The following is an 18,987-nucleotide window of genomic DNA, read 5'->3' as shown; positions in this document are numbered from 1 at the left end:
TTTGGCGGGGGGGGGGGAGGAGGAGGAGGAAATTGGCCTGAATTGGGACAAAAATTCAAAACCTCAAAATTTTTCATGTCACTACAATGTTCCTGCTGCCTGGGCTTGCTGGCTCTCCAGCTGCCCCCTGGCAGGTGGGTGTGACTGCCCAGCTCACGAGCTGCCTGGACTGGCCAGCACCCTGGCTGCCTGGGCTTGCCAAGCACCAGCTGCCTGCCTGGGAGACAGGCAGGCACAGCCTGGCTCTCCACCTGGTAGGCAGGCTGCCAGCTCCCTGCAAACTGGCCAGGCAGTCGGCCATACAGGTAACTGGACATCTTAAGAAGCTCACCAGCCCAGGGAACTTGCAAGCCAGGCATCCTCAGAAGCTGGGCACTCAGGTATCTCAGGTACCTGGGCAGGAAGCCAGACGTGGAGCCGGGCAGCCTGGGAGCCAAGCAACCCATCAGACAGTATGCTGGGGTGCTAGGCAGCCTAGCAGGTAGGCTGCCAGGGAGCCAGGAGGGATGGAAGGAAGCCAGACAAACAGGCTGACCAGCCTGCCTATATTCTGTTAAAAGTGTTGATGGAATAGACATGTCCACATAGAACGTTTAGATTTCATTGAATCAGCATTCATTTCATTGAATAAAATTTCTGGCACAAAAGTTTGACCAGCTGTAATTGCAACCTTGTTGGCCACCAATTGAGGAATCAATATGGTTCCATATGATGGAACATCTGTTTTTTTTCCAGGTTTTTTTTTTAAATACCAAGTTATATTGTTAATAATAATTGCATTAAAAGAATCTTAAGATTGCAAAATCAAGCACTCAAAGTTAGGAAATGCCAGAAATAAGCACTCCTTATTCAGTCTCCTCATTAAGAGCACAGTCTTTAAATACATGACAACATCCTGTGCTGCCTCACTCAGTGCACAGGGTAGTATTGTGAAGGAGGCTGCTGTCCATAGGACCCCGTTTCATTAGTTACAGAAGCTGGAAGTTATGCAACTGAGATAGGGGATTGCAGAAAAAGAAAGGATAGTCTTGTGGTTAAGACAGTTGAATGCTAAATTGAATTCTATCCCTGCCTCAGCCCTGGGCCGTCTCTAGGCACCAGCCTCGCAAGCATGTGCCTGGGATGTCAAATGGGAAAGGACGGCTTCCCAGCAGCCTTAGGGCGACACTGCGGGCGGCGGCATGTGGGCAGCAGCTCCTCCGGCGGTTCCCTCTTTGGTAGCGGCGGCTCCTCCGGCGGTTCCCTCATCGGCATCAGCTTTTTTTTTTTCCCTTTGCCGCTTGGGGCGGCAAAAAAGGTAGAGGCAGCCCTGCCTCAGCCACAGATTTCCTATGTGATGCTAGGAAAGTCAAACTTTGATCATTAATTGCATGTTCCTTGGTTTTTCTTTGTGCCCAACTGGAGACTTTTCCTCCACTGAGACGCTGACCTTCAAACCCAAGAACTCTGCTACCAATCAGCAGAGGGCAATGGTAGTGTCAGAAGCTGGGCACTGGCATTGGAAGAAGGGGTAACAGGAATAAACAAGAAGAGTATAAACATCACAATCTGACCTCAAATTCTAGATCAATAAATCCCACAATACCAAAACCTGCCACTCTTACTTACCAAATTGAGTAATATACAAGTCCATTAGAATCGATGGACTGGAATGGCTCCTCCTGGAGTCAAAGTGCTAAGAAGAGTGACAGTCTCTGGCCCACACTATTTAATTTTTTTAAGTAACAAAATTCCGTTCTTTCTTCTTGGCTATTTCAATATATAAATATTCTCCACCAACTAATATTTTAATACCTTTAATCAAAAGTGCCAGTTTTTCAAGGAGGCTTAAAACAGGAACAGAGATAAGAAACACTGATACAGACACAAACATTGAATATTGAAGATGTTTTGTTACAAATACATTCAAACTTTGGAAAAACAATCAACTCTAGACTGTGCCTAGTACAATGTAAAAATGCAATATTTAAACAAAGCCGTTTACCACTTAACTGTACAAATTACTTCAAAGACAAGAGCAATACCCTTTTTGGGTCCTATTCGTTATAAGCTTGGAATAACCATTTTGTGGTCGTGATAGCTTAATCTTCATAGCAGTTCAACCTTGGTATAACTCCATGGATTGGATTTCACACCATATATTTAATTTTATTTCAAAGCATAATACAAAGGGATTGTTCTGTCCTGGGATACACTTGAATATGGTGCTCATTGATTTTAATGATTGCTTGCTGCATCCAAAGACATTTAGCCCATCACTGATGACAATGCAACCACACTTAATGTCTGTTTGGTAGGAGAAAATTCGTGTGTGTAAGTATATGCAATGCCTAGCTACTGAAAATCATACTCCTAGAGTCAAATGGTGCCCCCAGATGCTCCCACTGAAATTAATAGGATTTGCATATTGATAACTGAGGGCAGAATGTAGGCCATATTTTAACCTATTTCTTAAATACAAAAATGCTACATTAATATAACATGATTGCACATGCAAGCCTTATAAAGTCAAAAATGTGAAAGCTAAGGTTTAATATGAAACCGCTGTATCCCATTGTGATGCAGTCTTAAATTATGTAATCACAGCCTATTTCTCTAATACTAGAACACTAGAATACAATCTTTTTCTATGAACTTAAATTCACAAGTATGTATTTTATCTTGGACAATCACAAATATAGAGGTTTTACAATAACTCCTCACTTAAAGTCGTCCCGGCTAACGTTGTTTCATTGTTACGTTGCTGATCAATTAGGGAACATACTCGTTTAAAGTTGTGCAATGCTCCCTTCAAATGTTTGGCAGACGCCTGCTTTGTCCACTGCTTGCAGGAAGAGCAGCCCATTGCAGCTAGCTGGTGGGAGCTTGGAACCAAGGTGGACTAGCAGCCCCCCTATCAGCTCCCCACTCCCCTAAGTTTCCGGTGCTGCAGCCGCCCATCAGGCTATCAATTGACAGTTCAGCTGTCCCTCCCCCCCACTGCCATGTGCTGCTCCTGCCCTCTGCCTTGGAGCTGCTCCCAGAGACTCCTGCTTGCTGGGGGGCGGGGGCTAATGTCAGGGTTTCCCCCTCCCCCCTGCTCCTGCACCTCGCTTACCCCTTCTCCAAATAGAGCAGGATGGGCACACGGACGGAGAGAGACAGAGAGAGCTTGGGACAGGAGATGCTGCCTCAACTTCCTGATCCACTTAAAAAGACAATGCACTTAAGAGTGGGTCAGCTTACTTAAAGGGGCAGTGTGCATCTCTCTCTCTCTCTCTCCCACACACAAGGTGTGTGTCTGTCTCTGTCTGCTATGCTGTCTCCCCTCCCTCCTGTTCATGCTGCCTTGATGAGAGGCTACATTAACAACGTGTTAACCCTTGAGGGCTCAGCCGAGTGCCAGTTCATCATTTAGCAGCAAGGCATTCCCTGGGATATATCCCTCCTTCCACCCTCTAACTTCACCACCTCAACCAAGCTTCACAATCATCATAGCTGTGAACAGTATTAAATTGTTTGTTTAAAACATATACTGTGTGTATATCTATATAATATATAGTTTTTTGTCTGGTGAAAAAAATTTCCCTGGAACCTAACCCCTCCTATATACATTAATTCGTATGGGGAAACTGGATTCGCTTAACATTGTTTCGCTTAAAGTCGCATTTTTCAGGAACATAACTACAACGTTAAGCGAGGCGTTACTGTATGTATGTGCAAAATGGCAGAGGCAGTGATGCACAGTCAATCTTAGCTTTCACATGTCCTGATCCGAGTGCTTAATTGTGCAGCCTTCATGTTGAATTGACCATTTTTTGCATTTATTTCCTAGGGTTTCTTAAAAAGAAAAAAACAGTGTTATAACTAGCAGGCACCAATTAACCAAGGCCAACTAGAGCCTATCAATGTCATTAGCAGCCTGCACATGTGCAGATTTAACAAGCACCAGACTGCCAGTGAGGAACTACTGTCTCTTATTATTGTCAATTGCATTCCTCACCTCTGCATGCACAGGAGATAATCTTATCACTTCAAGAAAATCTTAAAGTAGCATAAGCATGGCCAACCTTCTGGCCAGTACTTCAAGATCCTAGCTCTGCTCCCAAGTTGTGTAGTTTGGAATCTTATTTGCAGAATAAACAAATCTAAAGTTTTAGAACTTCTTAAACTATTTACAGTAATCTCATCTAAGGCCACAAGCCTTGTTAAGCCTTCTATTGTCATTTTCAACTGCACAAATCATTCCAAGGAATAGAATTTGAGGGAGCACCTGGAGGGCTGGCCAGTGGTGGGAGTGTGCAGGTTAAGAGGCAGAAGTCAGGAAAATGTATTCTTACATGCTTTCATAGTTCAATAAAATTAAAGCAAAATCTTTTCAATGGTTTTCTGAAGAATTCACTTCGGGCAGAGAACCAAGTCCTGAAAACGTCAGCCCAAAAGAGAATGTTTCAGAAACCTAAAACCAGGAACTAACAATGGAAAGTGTTCTGTGATCTCAGCTATAGCTGTCATTACCTGCTAGACTGATATAACAATTAAAGAAGCAATTAAAGACATTACATTTAAAGAAAGAAACATTTTGCTTAATACTAGGAAATTCTTCCTTATAGCTTGATCTATTAGGCTTTGGAATAGTCAGTCTTCCATAAGATGACTTCAAAAATCCATTGCTTGAAATATTTAGATTTAGATGGCAGGAAAGAAACCTGCATTGGCAAGCAAAGGGAGTGAATGATCTTTTCCATCTGTAACTTTTTGCAACTCTAAATTATTTTTTGTAAGTACCTCTTCATCAGATCATGGAGATAGATTTTAGACATGTCACATATTTGCATACAGGAAAAATAGAAGAAAAAGGGTCACCATTCTAAGAACTTCTCTGGATATTTGTTGGTGTAGACCATCATCAATTTTGAAAACATCAGCGAAGGAGGTTTTCCAATTGCCAATTAAAATTAAAATAGCTAAGTGTACTTAAACAAGTTAGAGAGAAATACAAAAGATTTGACACACACAGGCTGAAACTACAGAGTTGGTCAAAATTTTCAGAGATTCAATTTTTGATGAAATCTTTATGTTGCACTGAAAATTTCAATTAAAAATCCCACAAAAATATTTGGACAAAATTTTCACAACTTCCCCCCTCCCCTGAATTTTTCAACCAATTCTGATTAAACAGAAAGCTTTGTTGAAAACTAAGATGACGAGAAATCCAAAGAGTCTAACTTGTTAGTGGTGAATTCACAAATAAAGTACCAAAAAAAAAATTCTGAAACAAAAAATGCAATACAGTGCTCTGTTCCAACTGTATGGGTCAGACTCATGACCATGTTGCAGTGCAAAGGGGATAGTGGATCCAGTAAGTGAAGGCTCTGGGTGCAGGCTTGGGCAAAAAAGGAGGCATGGCTGAAACTTCCCTCCATCCATAACCATCAGCCCAGGTCCCAGAGACTGCTGGGAGCCTTGAGGCTTCAGGTTGTGCTCAGGACCAGGCTGACATATGCTGGTCCACAGGATCAGGGAGTTTTCAAGCACAGAGAATCTGAGCCAAAATATTAATAACAAAAATAGTCAACATTGGCGTATGTTGCAAATCAGACCGAATACTGACTGAAAATAAGTGAAATCAATTTCTATCAGTCTTCAGGATTGACTTCTTCATGTGAAAGAGACAGTGAATTTGAAAGTATCCAGCCCTTGAACCAGAGGGATGAGAAGACACATAAATATGACACACACATTGTTCATTGCAAGGCCTACAAAGAAAAACAGATTTTTTTGTAACGTGCAACAGTAACCTAAATTCTACCATTTCTAATTTTTCCAACTGGTCAGATGTGCGACATTAGTCAAAATATGCAATAAACCAGGCTTTAAAAAAAAATCTACTACAGCTATGAAAACAAAGGTAAGACTGGCAACATTATTTTTAGAAACTTAGGCCATACTTTTCAAAGCTGGGTGCCTAACGTTAGACTCCTAAATAAAAGTGGTAAGAAGAACCACTGGAAGAATCTGGAAGAACTGATCACCCACAAATCCTATCAAAGAGATACAGGTATTCAGCACTCTTGAAAATCAGACCGCTTTTAGTTACATACCTAAATAGAGACCTATAGGAACCTAAGCAGTTGGGCATCTTTTGTTAGGATTTTGTGTGTGTGTGTGTGTGTGTGTGTGTGTGTGTGTGTGTGTGTGTGTGTGTGTGTGTGTGTGTGTGAATTCATCATTGTATAATCTGAGGAGGTGTCACAATGTTGTAGTAGGAGAGACAAAAAATTTTTACAAATATTTTTCAGTTTTTCCATAGGACATGAAAGTTCTGACCAAAACTGAATTTAAAAAGGCACTTTTGTCTATTTCTTAGACACCTTGTTGGAAAATGTACAGTTCTCCATGAACACCATGTTAAGGATGAACTTAAACGTAACATTTTCTCATCAATAAGGCAGACAAGAGACTCAACACAACAAGTCAACACACAAAGTTATGAAAAAAAGTGGCTTCTCTTGAGATAAGCTTGGCACAGCTTTTGCATCTAGAAGTACCTCTTTATCTCACCTGATCAATTGACTGCCTACAGACAATCAGTTTCCTTGTTCAAGTAATGTGCAGAGTGCATACACACTTCCACCACCAAATGAAGAATTCAGATAACTGGTTAAAGTCTACTGCAGTGTCTGGTCAGCAGTTTTTTCTTTTAAATACTTCAGACTCTTTGAAAGAATTTTCAGTAAATGATCAACAAACTTCATGATGTGCATGTCCATGTTTTCCTACCATCTTCTATAATCTGAAGGGGGACGGAGACTTTGTTCAAACTGAAACATTCTTCTTATAGCGTCATGTTAGAGCCCATGAAGTTTATCCCTCTGAATCACATTTGGCACATGGAAAGCTGCATCATAACAACATAATTGTTATGACTGATGCAAGCACCAGAATGCTAATTGTCATCCTGCTGCCATCTGATTTCCTCTGAGCATGCATTACTGAAAACACTGCATTTGTTTGATTGGTTGGTATTTCTACATTGCAGATCATCCCTTCACAGCAAGAAATGCATTCCTGTTAACAAAAAGGCAGGAGTAACTGCAACAGAAGTTTATAGAGTATATGCTTTCAATTGCAAGGTTTATTACTAGGGCTGTCAAGCAATTAAAAAAATTAATTGCAATTAATCGTGATTAATCATGCTGTTAAATAACAATAGAATACAATTTATTTAAACACTTTTGGACGTTTTCTACATTTTCAAATATATTGATTTCATTTACAAACAGAATACAAAGTGTACAGTGCTCAGTTTATATTTATTTTTGTTTACAAATATTTTCACCGTAAAAAACAAAATAAATAGTATTTTTCAATTCCCCCATTGCAAGTACTGTAGTGCAATCTCGTTATCATGAAAGTTGAATTTACAAACATAGAATTATGTAAAAAAACACCTACATTCAAAAATAAAAGAATGTAAAACTTTACAACCTACAACTCCACTCAGTCCTACTTCTTATTCAGACAATCACTCAGACAAACAAGTTTGTTTATATTTGCAGGAGATAATACTGCCTGCTTCTTGTTTACAATGTTACCTGAAAGTGAGAACAGGCATTCACATGGCACTGTTGTAGCCAGTGTCACAAGATACTTACATGTCAAATGCCCTAAAGATTCATATGTTCCTTCATGCTTCAACCACCATTCCATAGGACATTCATCCACGCTGATGATGGGTTCGGCTCGATAATGATCCAAAGCAGTACAGACTGATGCATGTTCATTTTCATCATTTGAGTCAGATGCCACCAACAGAAGGTTCATTTTCTTTTTTGGTGGTTTGGATTCTGTAGTTTCCGCATCGGAGTGTTGCTCTTTTAAGACTTCTGAAAGCATGCTCCACATCTAGTCCCTAGCAGATTTTGGAAGGCACTTGAGATTCTTAAACCTTGGGTCGAGTGCTGTAGCTATCTTTAGAAATCTCACATTGGTACCTTCTTTGCGTTTTGTCAAATCTGCGGTTGTTCTTAAAACAAACAACATGTGCTGGGTCATCATCCAAGACTGCTATAACATGAAATATATGGCAGAATTCGGGTAAAACGGAGCAGGAGACATACAATTCTCCCCTAAAGAGTTCAGTCACAAATGTAATTAACACATTTTTTTAACGAGCATCATCAGCATTGATGCATGTCCTCTGGAATGGTGGACAAAGCATAAAGGGGCATACGAATGTTTAGCATATCTGGCATGTAAATACCTTGCAATGCCGGCTACAAAAGTGCCATGCAAACGCCTGTTCTCACTTTCAGGTGACATTGTAAATAATAAGCAGGGGCATTATGTCCCGTAAATGTAAATAAGCTTGTTTGTCTTCGCAATTGGCTAAACAAGAAGTAGGACTGAGTGGACTTGTAGGCTGTAAAGTTTTACACTATTTTGTTTTTGTGTGCAGTTATGTAACAAAAAGAAATCTACATTTGACAGTTGCACTTTCACGATAAAGAAATTGCACTACAGTACTCATATGAGGTGAACTGAAAAATACTTTCGTTTATCATTTTAGAGTGCAAATATTAGTAATCAAAAATAATAATATAAAGTGAGCACTGTAAACTTTGTATTCTGTGTTGTAATTGAAATCAATATATTTGAAAATGTAGAAAAATATTTAATAAATTTCACTTGGTATTCTATTGCTTACAGTGTTATTAAAACTGATTAACCACAATTACTTTTTTTATTCATGATTAATTTTTTTGAGATAATTGCGTGAGTTAACTGCGATTAATCAACAGCCCTAGTTATTACTAAAAAATAAGCTAATCACCATTGCTGGGCAGGAAACCGTTTTCCTGTCCACAAGAGTTTAAGGTTTTGCCATTTTTTTTTCCCACCCTGAATCTTGACAAAAAGTCAAAGTCTCAAAAAAATTTGTGAACCTAAAATCCAATCAAAATGTTCCATTTAGATTTTGACCTTTTTAAAAATAAAACAATAAATTAACTAGTATTTTGAAATGAAAAGTCCTTTCAACCATTTCCCCCCCAAAAAATTAGGAAATCAGATTTGTTGAAACAGACCCTTTCCCACAAATAGTTTGTTTTCACAAAATCAATGTTTAGCCAAAAACAAACAAAACAAAAACATTTTACCAGGAAATTCCCAACCAGCAATATTAATTACTTCCATCTGGTAGCCTGTGATCTGAATTGGCCTATCAGTTACGGCTGCAAAATCATGCACGGCAGTGTTCTCACAGCTCATTATCATGCATTGTAATTAATGGACTCCTGTTACCATGATCTGATGATAGTTAATGGTTAGCTATGTCTGACAGATTTCTCAACATATAAGAAAGTAGGGAAAGCATCCCATAATTATCACCTTCCTATGTATTAAGCACAAACATGCTTTTGAATGTTTTCTTGTCACACATTTTTTAATGAAAATAGACTATGATCATGTTTAATTTCCCTTATAAGCTTTTATACAGCATAATCTTGTATTTTGCTCTTTACATTTGCATCTTCTGTCAAATTTCCAGTGCTAGAGAACAACTGTTAATGTTCATCATCTTCTTCACTAGTAGTTTATTTGGGGAAACATTGAAACTGATGTTCCTTACCTGAGCAGTTGCAGAGTATACCCATTTCCACACTGCAGTTTGCATTGTATGCAAAGGAACAATAGTATATTTTACAAGATAAAATGCAGCATAAGACAGGCTGGAGCTCCTAAAGGCCATATATTTCCTTCAATCCATCAACACTCATTGACATCAACAGATCAAATGCAACATATATATGTTCTTTCATATTTAACATACAGATTGTCTGCTATCTTCAATATATCTGAAATCTTACACACTAAGATCATTCAAATCCTGCTAAAAGATTTTACTAAGACACTGATTTCTAAAATATCCTTCCAGTTCTGTATTATATAGGATATAAAACATCCTAACCATTTTACCTAGTGTGACAAAGTTCCTCTGCCTTGGTGGGTCCTGCGCTTTCTGGCGGATTTGCTCGCCTCAGAGATTCACAGTAGCCTTCAGTTTGGCCACTTTTGCTAGAGAGACTCAAACCTGCCATTCACTCAGCTAACCTCATCGCTGGCCAGCATGGGGGAAATGGAGAACAATCTCTGCAGTCTCTGTTGTCCCACCTAGTGGGTCGGGGACAGGTCAGATCCCTTTCCAAATTAGACCCTCCCCTCTAGTGTGTCTCACAGACCAGGTCAACTCCTCCTGTGTCAGATAGGGAGTTGGAGGGATAGGAGGAACCCGGGCCCACACTCTACACCGGGTTCCAGTCCAGGGCCCTGTGGATAACAACTGTCTACAATGTCTCCTGTATTAGCTGCGTGACAGCTACAACTCCCTGGGCTACTTCCCCATGGCCTCCCCCAGCACCTTCTTTATCCTCACCACAGGACCTTCCTCCTGAAGCCTGATAATGCTTGTACTCCAGCAGCACGCCTTCTCACTTCCTGCTCCTTGCACGCCCCCCACTAACTGATGTGAGGTCCTTTTTAAACCAGGTGTCCTGATTAGCCTGCCTGCCATAATTGATTCTAGTAAGTTCTTAATTGGCTCCAGGTGTTTTAATTAGCTTGCTTGTCTTAATTGGTTCTAGCAGGTTCCTGATTGCTCTAGGGCAGCCCCTGCTCTGGTCACTCAGGGAACAGAAAACTATTCATCCAGTGGCCAGTATATTTGCATTCTACCAGACTCCTTCACCCAACAGGTCTGGGTCTGTCACACTAGAAAGTTTGCTACACTTCCTTTTCAAAAGCAAGAGTTATAGCAGTGGTTGTTTATGTCAGTCAGTATGTATAACACACTAGTACACAACTCTTCAACATTTTACTGTACTCTATATATTTTTATATAAAGATATTCATTTTTACAGTGAATTGGACTAGAAATCAATGGTTTATACCACCTATATAAAGTAATCATCTATAATTTTAGCAATTTTTAATTTACCAGATGCTAAAATTAGGTCATAACTGAAATGGGACAAAAGCAATGTGGTAAAAAGAATGACATGGTGTTAAAGTCTGGTATCTTGTTAATCAGACATATCAACAAACGTTGAGGTAATTTTTTTTCCACTTACAAATGGTTGTGACCAAAATCATCTCTCTATTCACACCCCACACATTATTGTATTAATTTATGTGCAAAATATACCTTATGAGGTATCATTTAAAAACTAATAAACAGATCAATATTCTTGTGTAAAACATGAATATTAACAGTTATGAACATAAGCTGAAATTATGACTACAGTGTGTATACCAGACAAGTCAGTGGAGAGGGTAAACTGGTTTCTCAAAGACAAATGACAAGCTGATGCCTTTAGCCAGATGCCAAAGTTGATTGGCAATTACTGGTCAAGTGGCCATTCTTTGGCAGTGAAGGGGGGGCAGGAACAGATTGATCTGCAATTTAGCAAACAACAACATGGAACCTCTTTCACCACAAGAGTCCATGTCTCCGTTCTCATGGCTGGAATGAACTTTATCTAGGGGGAACCCTCAGGAAAACGTATTTCAAAGGGTGACTGGACTATAAAAGTGAGGGGCAAAAACACCCCAAATTCTCTCTCTCTTTCTCCTAAGATGACAAAAGAACCAGCCCCTTGACTTTGGAGGGAAATCCTGACCTGAGAATTTGGTTAGTCCTGTTGCTGGGAACATGTAGTAAGGATTTTACCTTGAACCAAGTCTAGCTTGTTAAGTTTTAGCTACTAGAAAGCATTCTTTTGTTTCTCTTGTAACCATTTCTGACTAATAGATTATACTTGTACTCACTTAAAACCTCTCTCTTTGTAGGTAAATAAACTTGTTTTATTTTTATCTAAAATAATCCAGTGTGTGTTTAAATTGAGTGTTTGGTAACTCCAGTTAAAGTAGCAAACTGTTGGATATTGACCCTTTACAGGGGCAATGGACCTTTGATGGCTGGACAGTGCAGAACACGTTTATGGGAATGTTTAGGACTGGGAGCATGTCGGAGTCACCCTGCAAGTAGTAACCGAGGCTGACAGAAGACCGAGTGTGACTGAAGTGTTGCTGATAGGCTGCTGGAGTCAGAGTTGCTGGACCATGGCTGTAGCTGTACAGAGACACTCCGGGTGTGACCTGCATGCTGTTAGGCCATTTATGAGTGGCCCTGGTTGGGGCTACAATGGCAAAGCATTGAGAGGCTTCCAAGGTTGTGGAGCAGGCAGTGACACAGCCCCTCACTAGTCTGGATTTCACCCCAGAATGTGACAATGGTATATAGCTTTTGTTTCAGTCCCTTGTGGTTTGTAAGACGTGGGTTCTTTTAACTTACACCAGCCCCTTAACGTAGCAGTGCTTTTTTGACACTTCTGTCCAAAGAAATATAGCAAGTTCCAAGCCTAAATCCAGTGTTGTTTTGTTTCCATGACTTACACTGGGGAAATTATCCTTCTGGCTGAATAAAGCTGAACATGGCTGCCTCTAGCCAGAGAAGTCACTATAGAGCTACAAGAGGTGCATCCTCTCCAAAGGGAAACTACTTCTTTTATGAGCAAGCCAGCCAATTGACATCTAGAAAAGGAATGGCCAAGTTTGAATTGGAACTCTGATCCTCTACAAGGTAGCTTGATGTTATAATTACCATAATAAATGGTGTTATTGAGCTAAGTTTGACTCAAGAATTTGACCGTCCCTCGCAAATACAGCTTAACTTCTTCATAGAAAAATAGGAAGAGGTGCTAATCTGGCTCCTGTTCTAGAACTTTGACTTCCATTACTAAAACATTTTCATGATCCAGGGGCCTCAAACCCAGATCTACAGGGTTTACAGGAGAAGCCACACTTCAACCTTCCACTTGGCAGCCTGCTGACAACTGCTGACCCAGGACGCCCAGCCCCAGTTTGAGGCTCTACCCTTGACATGCCAGGGTAGCCAACCTAATAAACCAGCAACAGGAAGCTGTCCAAATGATTGGGATCCATCATGCTCTATACTGTGTACTTTGTGCCTCCTGGCTCCCCTGACTTGACTTCCCGGTGCCCTGACCTGGCTTGGCTCATGGCATCTGACTTGTGGTTCTGATCTCCAGTTAGTATCATGCCTCCGATCTCCCAGTATCTTGACCCAGCTGACCCTTGGCTCCTGACCGTGAACCCCAGCTCTGACTACAAGTTCCGGCTCCCATGACCCAGCCCTGACAAACATTAAATAGTCTCATTTGGCAGGTGTTATTCACTCCAGCAGTAGTTATTTGAGTAACAAGTGCTGAACAGGACCCTTATTTAAAATGTCTTAAAACAAACATTCTCCACTACAAAAACTGATGCTTACTGTATGGCCTGTTTCTCTGTGGGGGTGACAGCCAACAAAACGGCATTCATCCTTGGTAGCACATTTTTTGGTCACAGATGTACTCCTTCCATGGCTTGTGAAATGATGAACTGTCAAGCAGTACTTTGTATCTAAGAAATAAATCAAAATTAGGTTTATTTTCATGCAGCGTGTTCTCTTTCACATACTTCAAAAGTTTTCACTAAATGACAAGTTACAATAAAGTGCTTGCACTGAGAAAAGTTAGATTGTGTGGGGTTTAGAGCAGTAAGATGGCATTATGTTCCAAAAAATTTGTCATTTAACAGTCATGATGTATTAGCTAGACCTTAAATTAAATGGGCCATTTGGCACCTAGACTGCAACTTATGAAGAAGAAGGCCATTGAGATTTGTACTGTGTATCTAACACTTCATCTCTAGCTAGCTAGTTTTAGCAGCAGCTCTCCTGGTTCTTCCTTTCCCTCTTGCACTCCCTTCTCATTCTCTTTCCCTTCCATTTAGACTTCTTTACCTTTTTCATTTCACTCTTCCACCCCACCTCGCCCCTACCCCCCAACTCCCCTTCTTCCAACATTTTTCCTTCTTTCCCCTCTCTTTGGGGTACGTTACCTTCCTTAGTTTCAGTGACCCTGCTATTCTCTCTTCCAAGTGTGATCTTCAGGTCTTATTGCCAAATGTTTCTGCACTACCAATGGATGCCCTAACATGACACTTTCCATTTTGAGAGTTCACATACAACACATCTGAAACCACATGCAACAATGATGTATGCCTACAGCTTAGCATAAACCTTGCATTAGACCTTTTATATAGCTGTCTTTTATAAAGTCAACCTTAAATAACAAATCTGCACTAATTATTAGAAGTAATTGTTTCAGCTCCTATGTTAACTTTTCAAAAGACACTAGGACTGATGGTAGATTTGGTAGCACATTTAGCTTTGACTGCGGGACTGAATTAAGAAATAGTCTTTACCCCTGAACAGCTGACTCTTGGAGACAGTACTAAGGTAATAACTGGCTTTGGAGAGGGGAATTTGACAGTGCAAACTGTTTTCCCACCATGTATCAGTGTTGGATAAGTTAATCACTAAGTTCAGAGGAAATGCAAACAAGACCAACATTACATTAGAAGTATAAAGACAACCTAATAAAACTATTTGTTTCTTCACAAGCACCGGGAAAACAGGAAAAAGGGATTGGAAAACAGGAATCCAAAGTGTGTTGATAGAGATTTATGATACATATTAGATTAATCTGGCATAAAACTACAAAGAGGGAGGATAACATAAGAATGGCCAAACTGGGTCAAGACCAGTAGTCCATCTAGCCCAGTATCTTGTCTTCTGATAGTGGCCAGTGCCAGATACTTCAGAGGGAATGAACAGAACAGACAATTTTCGAGTGATCCATCCCATCACCAGACACAGCTTCTGGCAGTCAGACGTTTAGGGATACCCAGAGCATGTGGTTATGGCCCTGATCATTTTGGCCAGGGCCGGCTCCAGGCACCAGCCGACCAAGCACATGCTTGGGGCGGCACCTTGGGGCAGGGCGGCGCTCGATTTTTTATTTTTATTTTTTGGATTCAGTGGCGCAGCGCTCGGAGTGGGGGCGGGGGCTTCAGGTGGCGCGGTGCTCGGAGGGGGGCGGGGCTTCGGGCGGGGCTTGGGGGCGGGGCTTCGGGTGGTGCGGTGGCTTCGGGCGGCGTGGTGCTCGGAGGGGGGGCGGGGCTTCGGGCGGCGCTCGGAGGGAGGATGGGGGCTTCGGGTGGCGTGGTGCTCGGAGGGGGGCGGGGCTACGGGCGGTGCTTGGAGGGAAGACAGGGGCTTTGGGCGGCACGGTGCTCGGAGGGGGGGCGGGGCGGCGCTCAGAGGGAGGATGGGGGCTTCGGGTGGCGTGGTGCTCGGAGGGGGGGCGGGGCGGGGCTACGGGCGATGCTTGGAGGGAAGGCGGGGGCTTCGGGCGGCACGGTGCTCGGAGGGGGGCGGGGGCTTCGGGCGGTGCTCGGGGCGGGGCTTCAGGCGGCGTGGTGCTTGGGGGCGGGGGCTGGCGCGGTGCGGCACTCGAGAGGGGCAGGGGCTTCGGGCGGCGCGGCACTGGGGGGGGCGGGGCTTCGGGTGGCGTGGTGCTGGGGGGGCGGGGATTTCAGCGGCACTCAAGGGGCGGGGTACGGCAGGACGGCTCTCTTCTTTTTTGCCTCGGGCAGCAAAAAAGTTAGAGCCAGCCCTGATTTTGGCTAATAGCCAATGATGGGCCTATCCTCCACAAACTCACCTAATATTTTTTTGAACACAGTTTACTTTTGCCCTTCACAAAATTCCCTGGCAACGAGTTCTACAGGCTGACTGCGGGTTGTGTGACATACTTCCTCGTGTTTGTTTCAAACCTGCTCCCTATTAATTTAATTGGCAACCCCCGGTTCTTGTGTTAAATGAAGGGGTAAATAACACTTCGCTATTCACTTTCTCCACACCATTCATGATTTTATAAACCTCTCTCTTATCCCCGCTTAGTTATTTCTTTTCCAAGCTGAGCAGTCCCAGTCTTTTAAATCTCTCCTTGTATGGAAGCTGTTCCATACCCCTAATCATTTTTGTTGGTCTACTCTGTACCTTTTCCAATTCTAATACAGCTTTTTTGAGATGTGACAACCAGAACCGTATGCAGTATTCAAGGTTTGGGCATATTGTGGATTTATATATTGGCTTTATGATATTTTCTGTCTTCATAGCTATCCCTTTCCAAATGGTTCCTAACATTCTGTTTTGACTGCTGCTGCACATTGAGTGAATATTTTCAGAGAACTATCCATGATGACTCCAAGATCTCTTTCTTGAGTGGCAACAGCTAATTTAGCCCCCATCACTTTATATGTATAGTTGCAGAGGTGCTGGAACAAATTGTATAGTGGGGGTGCTGAGAGCCATTGAACCAAACTGTAAACCCTGTATATGATGGAAACCACTTCAAGCTAGGGGATGTGGCAGCACCCCTAGTTTAAGCATCTATGTATAGTTAGATTGTCTGTATTACTTAGCACTTATTAACATTAGCAAAGAGTCCTGTGGCACCTTATAGACTAACAGATGTATAGGAGCATGAGCTTTCGTGGGTGAATACCCACTTCTTCGGATGCATCCGAAGAAGTGGGTATTCACTCACGAAAGCTCATGCTCCTATACGTCTGTAGTCTATAAGGTGCCACAGGACTCTTTGCTGTTTTTACAGATCCAGACTAACACGGCTACCCCTCTGATTATTAACATTGAAATTCATCTGCCACTATGTTACCCAGTCATCCAGTTTAGCGAGATCGGTTTGTAACTTTTCACAGTCAGCTGTGGACTAGCTATCTTGAGTAATTAAATGGAAGTCTCAGCTAGGGCTGTGCTTTGATCATTCATTTTGAATCTAGACTGTATACAGGGCTGAATTCAGCTATATACTTAATCTCAAATCCTATATTCTCCACTCAGTGCACACACATCACTAGAAGGCCTCCATCCACCCAAAAATGTGACTATGCTTTAAGACTACAGTACTCAAAAATTCCTCTAAAATCTTTAGCACAAGCTAGCCAGCCCATCAAAATGGTCGAGTTACATTAACGAATTTTTAGTTATACATACTCTAGTGCAGTGGTTTTCAAACTTTTTTCTGGCAACCCGGTTGCAGAAAATTGTTGATGGCCGCGACCCAACAGAACTGGGGATGGAGCGCGGGGGTGAGGGCTGTGGGGTGGGGCTGGGGATGAGGGGTTTGAGGTGTGGGCTGGGGCAGGCGGTTGGGCTATGGGAGGGGGTCAGGGCTTTGGACCAGGGATGTAGGCTCTGGGGCAGGGGATTGGGGCATGGTGTTGGGGCCGGGGCTTACCTCCGGCGGTTCCTGGTCAGTGGTGCAGCCAGGGTGCAGAGGCAGGTTTCCCGCCTGTCCTGGCACCACACCCCGGAAACAGCTAGCAGCAGGTTCGGCTCCTAGGCGGAGGCACGAAAGCAGCTCTGCATGACTCTCGCCCGCAGGCACTGCCCCCCCAGCTCCCATTGGCCAGGAACCAATTGTATTAAGTCAATGTTCAGTTGTAAAACTTCTGAAAGAAGAACCATAATGTTTTGTTCAGAGTTACGAACATGTCCGTTACGAACAACTTCCATCCCTCATATGTTCATAACTCTGAGGTTCTACTGTAAGTCTAACATACAAGGTCTTCAACATGATTTGTAGTATTGCTGAGCATATTCAAATGGCTGGAATATCCATCTCAAGAGAAATCATAAGACTCATTACTAAATATATCCCCAGGGCATCAGTGTGATGGTATGTTAATCCTATATAACTAGCTGCCTGAGACATGGTTGAATCAGGGGAAAAACAAAATTAAATACATTAAAGAATCTCCCTAAGACAGGCACACTTACTTTCAGGACACCATTTATCTTCAGCCCATCTGTTACAGTTGTAATTGTCAACTGCATTTGCACAGGTGAAACACTTAAAGCTGTTTGGAAATGGAGTGGCTTTAAAAATATAATAAGTATGTTAAGTTTGCAAATATCAAAAATTAAAATGTCAAACAAAAAGTGTTTGCTTTTACATTTATTAGACAAAAATACTTATATATATATATATATATATATATATATTATACACACACACATTCACACATTTATACATGTGTATAAGAATAGCATATACAGTTCATGTCAATCTATTGGGTAAATAAGAACTATTTCATACCTTACCATAGAAGCTTTTACTTCTCATACTAACATCATCATGTTTTAACTTTAAAACATTTCCTGGCCTTTTCATTCTCTCTCACAATTAAAACGCTGTTTAAATGGAGAGAGAGTGTATCATTGCACATTACATATACAATATTATAACATAGAAGATACACATATCTTCTCTATGTATGTACACATGTACACTGTCGCACAATCTACATTTAATCAGTTTTTGCTTCCCTAGATGTGGCAGATACTGCTTTGAAACCAGCTCCAAGTCACTGCCCCCAACTCTGAGCAAGAAGTTGCCAATTAGGGATTAGTGAGTTTGATTTCAAATTCTGTTTTATAACATTTTATATACACAAATGCGAGAGTTTTAAAGCAGCTTGGCATCAAACACCCCACCTGCTAACCATCACTACTTTTCCACTTTAATCCTTTATATCACAGAGACTGTTATCCAGTTGGGTGCACTGGGAGAGTAATGTGAGTGCAAGGTAAGAAGCAGACATGTGATGCTATTACTAACAGCTGATTTCCCAGCTACTACAGTGGTTTTAACTTCGTACTAACTTTCATACTTTCATTTAGTGATAACTTTAAAAGTGTTCAATACACCTACCTCCCTACCCCACCCACCAAAAAAGCAGTACAACAAACAGAAACAGCTAGTCCATTGCAAACATTTATATTGTACAAAATGAAGTCATTTTGAGACATAAAACTGCAGTAAAAGCATCCAAAATCTGAAACGGTTTATTATCAAAGCACAAATCAAAGAGAACAGTTCTCTCCCTCTCTGTTCAACTCCATTCAGACTGTATCTCAAATGTTAGGAATGATACTGAGTAACCATAGGAGGCACCGAAATGAATGTTTTGTTTTACACTCTAGAGGAGATCCCAAATGTCTAAGAGACAGCC

General features: G+C 41.6%; 1 protein-coding gene across 6 annotated transcripts in view; it reads right to left on the bottom strand.

The window, feature by feature from the left end:
• Positions 1 to 1,780: 1,780 nt before the first annotated feature.
• The window catches only part of LYPD6B (LY6/PLAUR domain containing 6B), a 119,739-nt gene continuing 102,532 nt past the window's right edge, over positions 1,781 to 18,987 (bottom strand). For all 6 annotated transcript variants that reach the window (XM_065561646.1, XM_065561648.1, XM_065561649.1 and 3 more), the window contains 3 exons: positions 17,753 to 17,851; positions 13,334 to 13,464; positions 1,781 to 7,050 (listed from right to left, as the gene is read on the bottom strand). In XM_065561646.1, coding sequence (XP_065417718.1) covers positions 6,886 to 7,050; positions 13,334 to 13,464; positions 17,753 to 17,851 — 395 coding nt within the window. In that variant the 3' untranslated portion in view covers positions 1,781 to 6,885. The remainder of the gene's footprint in view (positions 7,051 to 13,333; positions 13,465 to 17,752; positions 17,852 to 18,987) is intronic.

Source organism: Chrysemys picta, chromosome 11 (assembly GCF_011386835.1).
Source record: "Chrysemys picta bellii isolate R12L10 chromosome 11, ASM1138683v2, whole genome shotgun sequence".
Taxonomy (NCBI): domain Eukaryota; kingdom Metazoa; phylum Chordata; order Testudines; family Emydidae; genus Chrysemys; species Chrysemys picta.
The sequence above is the reverse complement of the archived record's forward strand: the minus strand, read 5'-3'. Positions and strand labels throughout refer to the sequence as shown.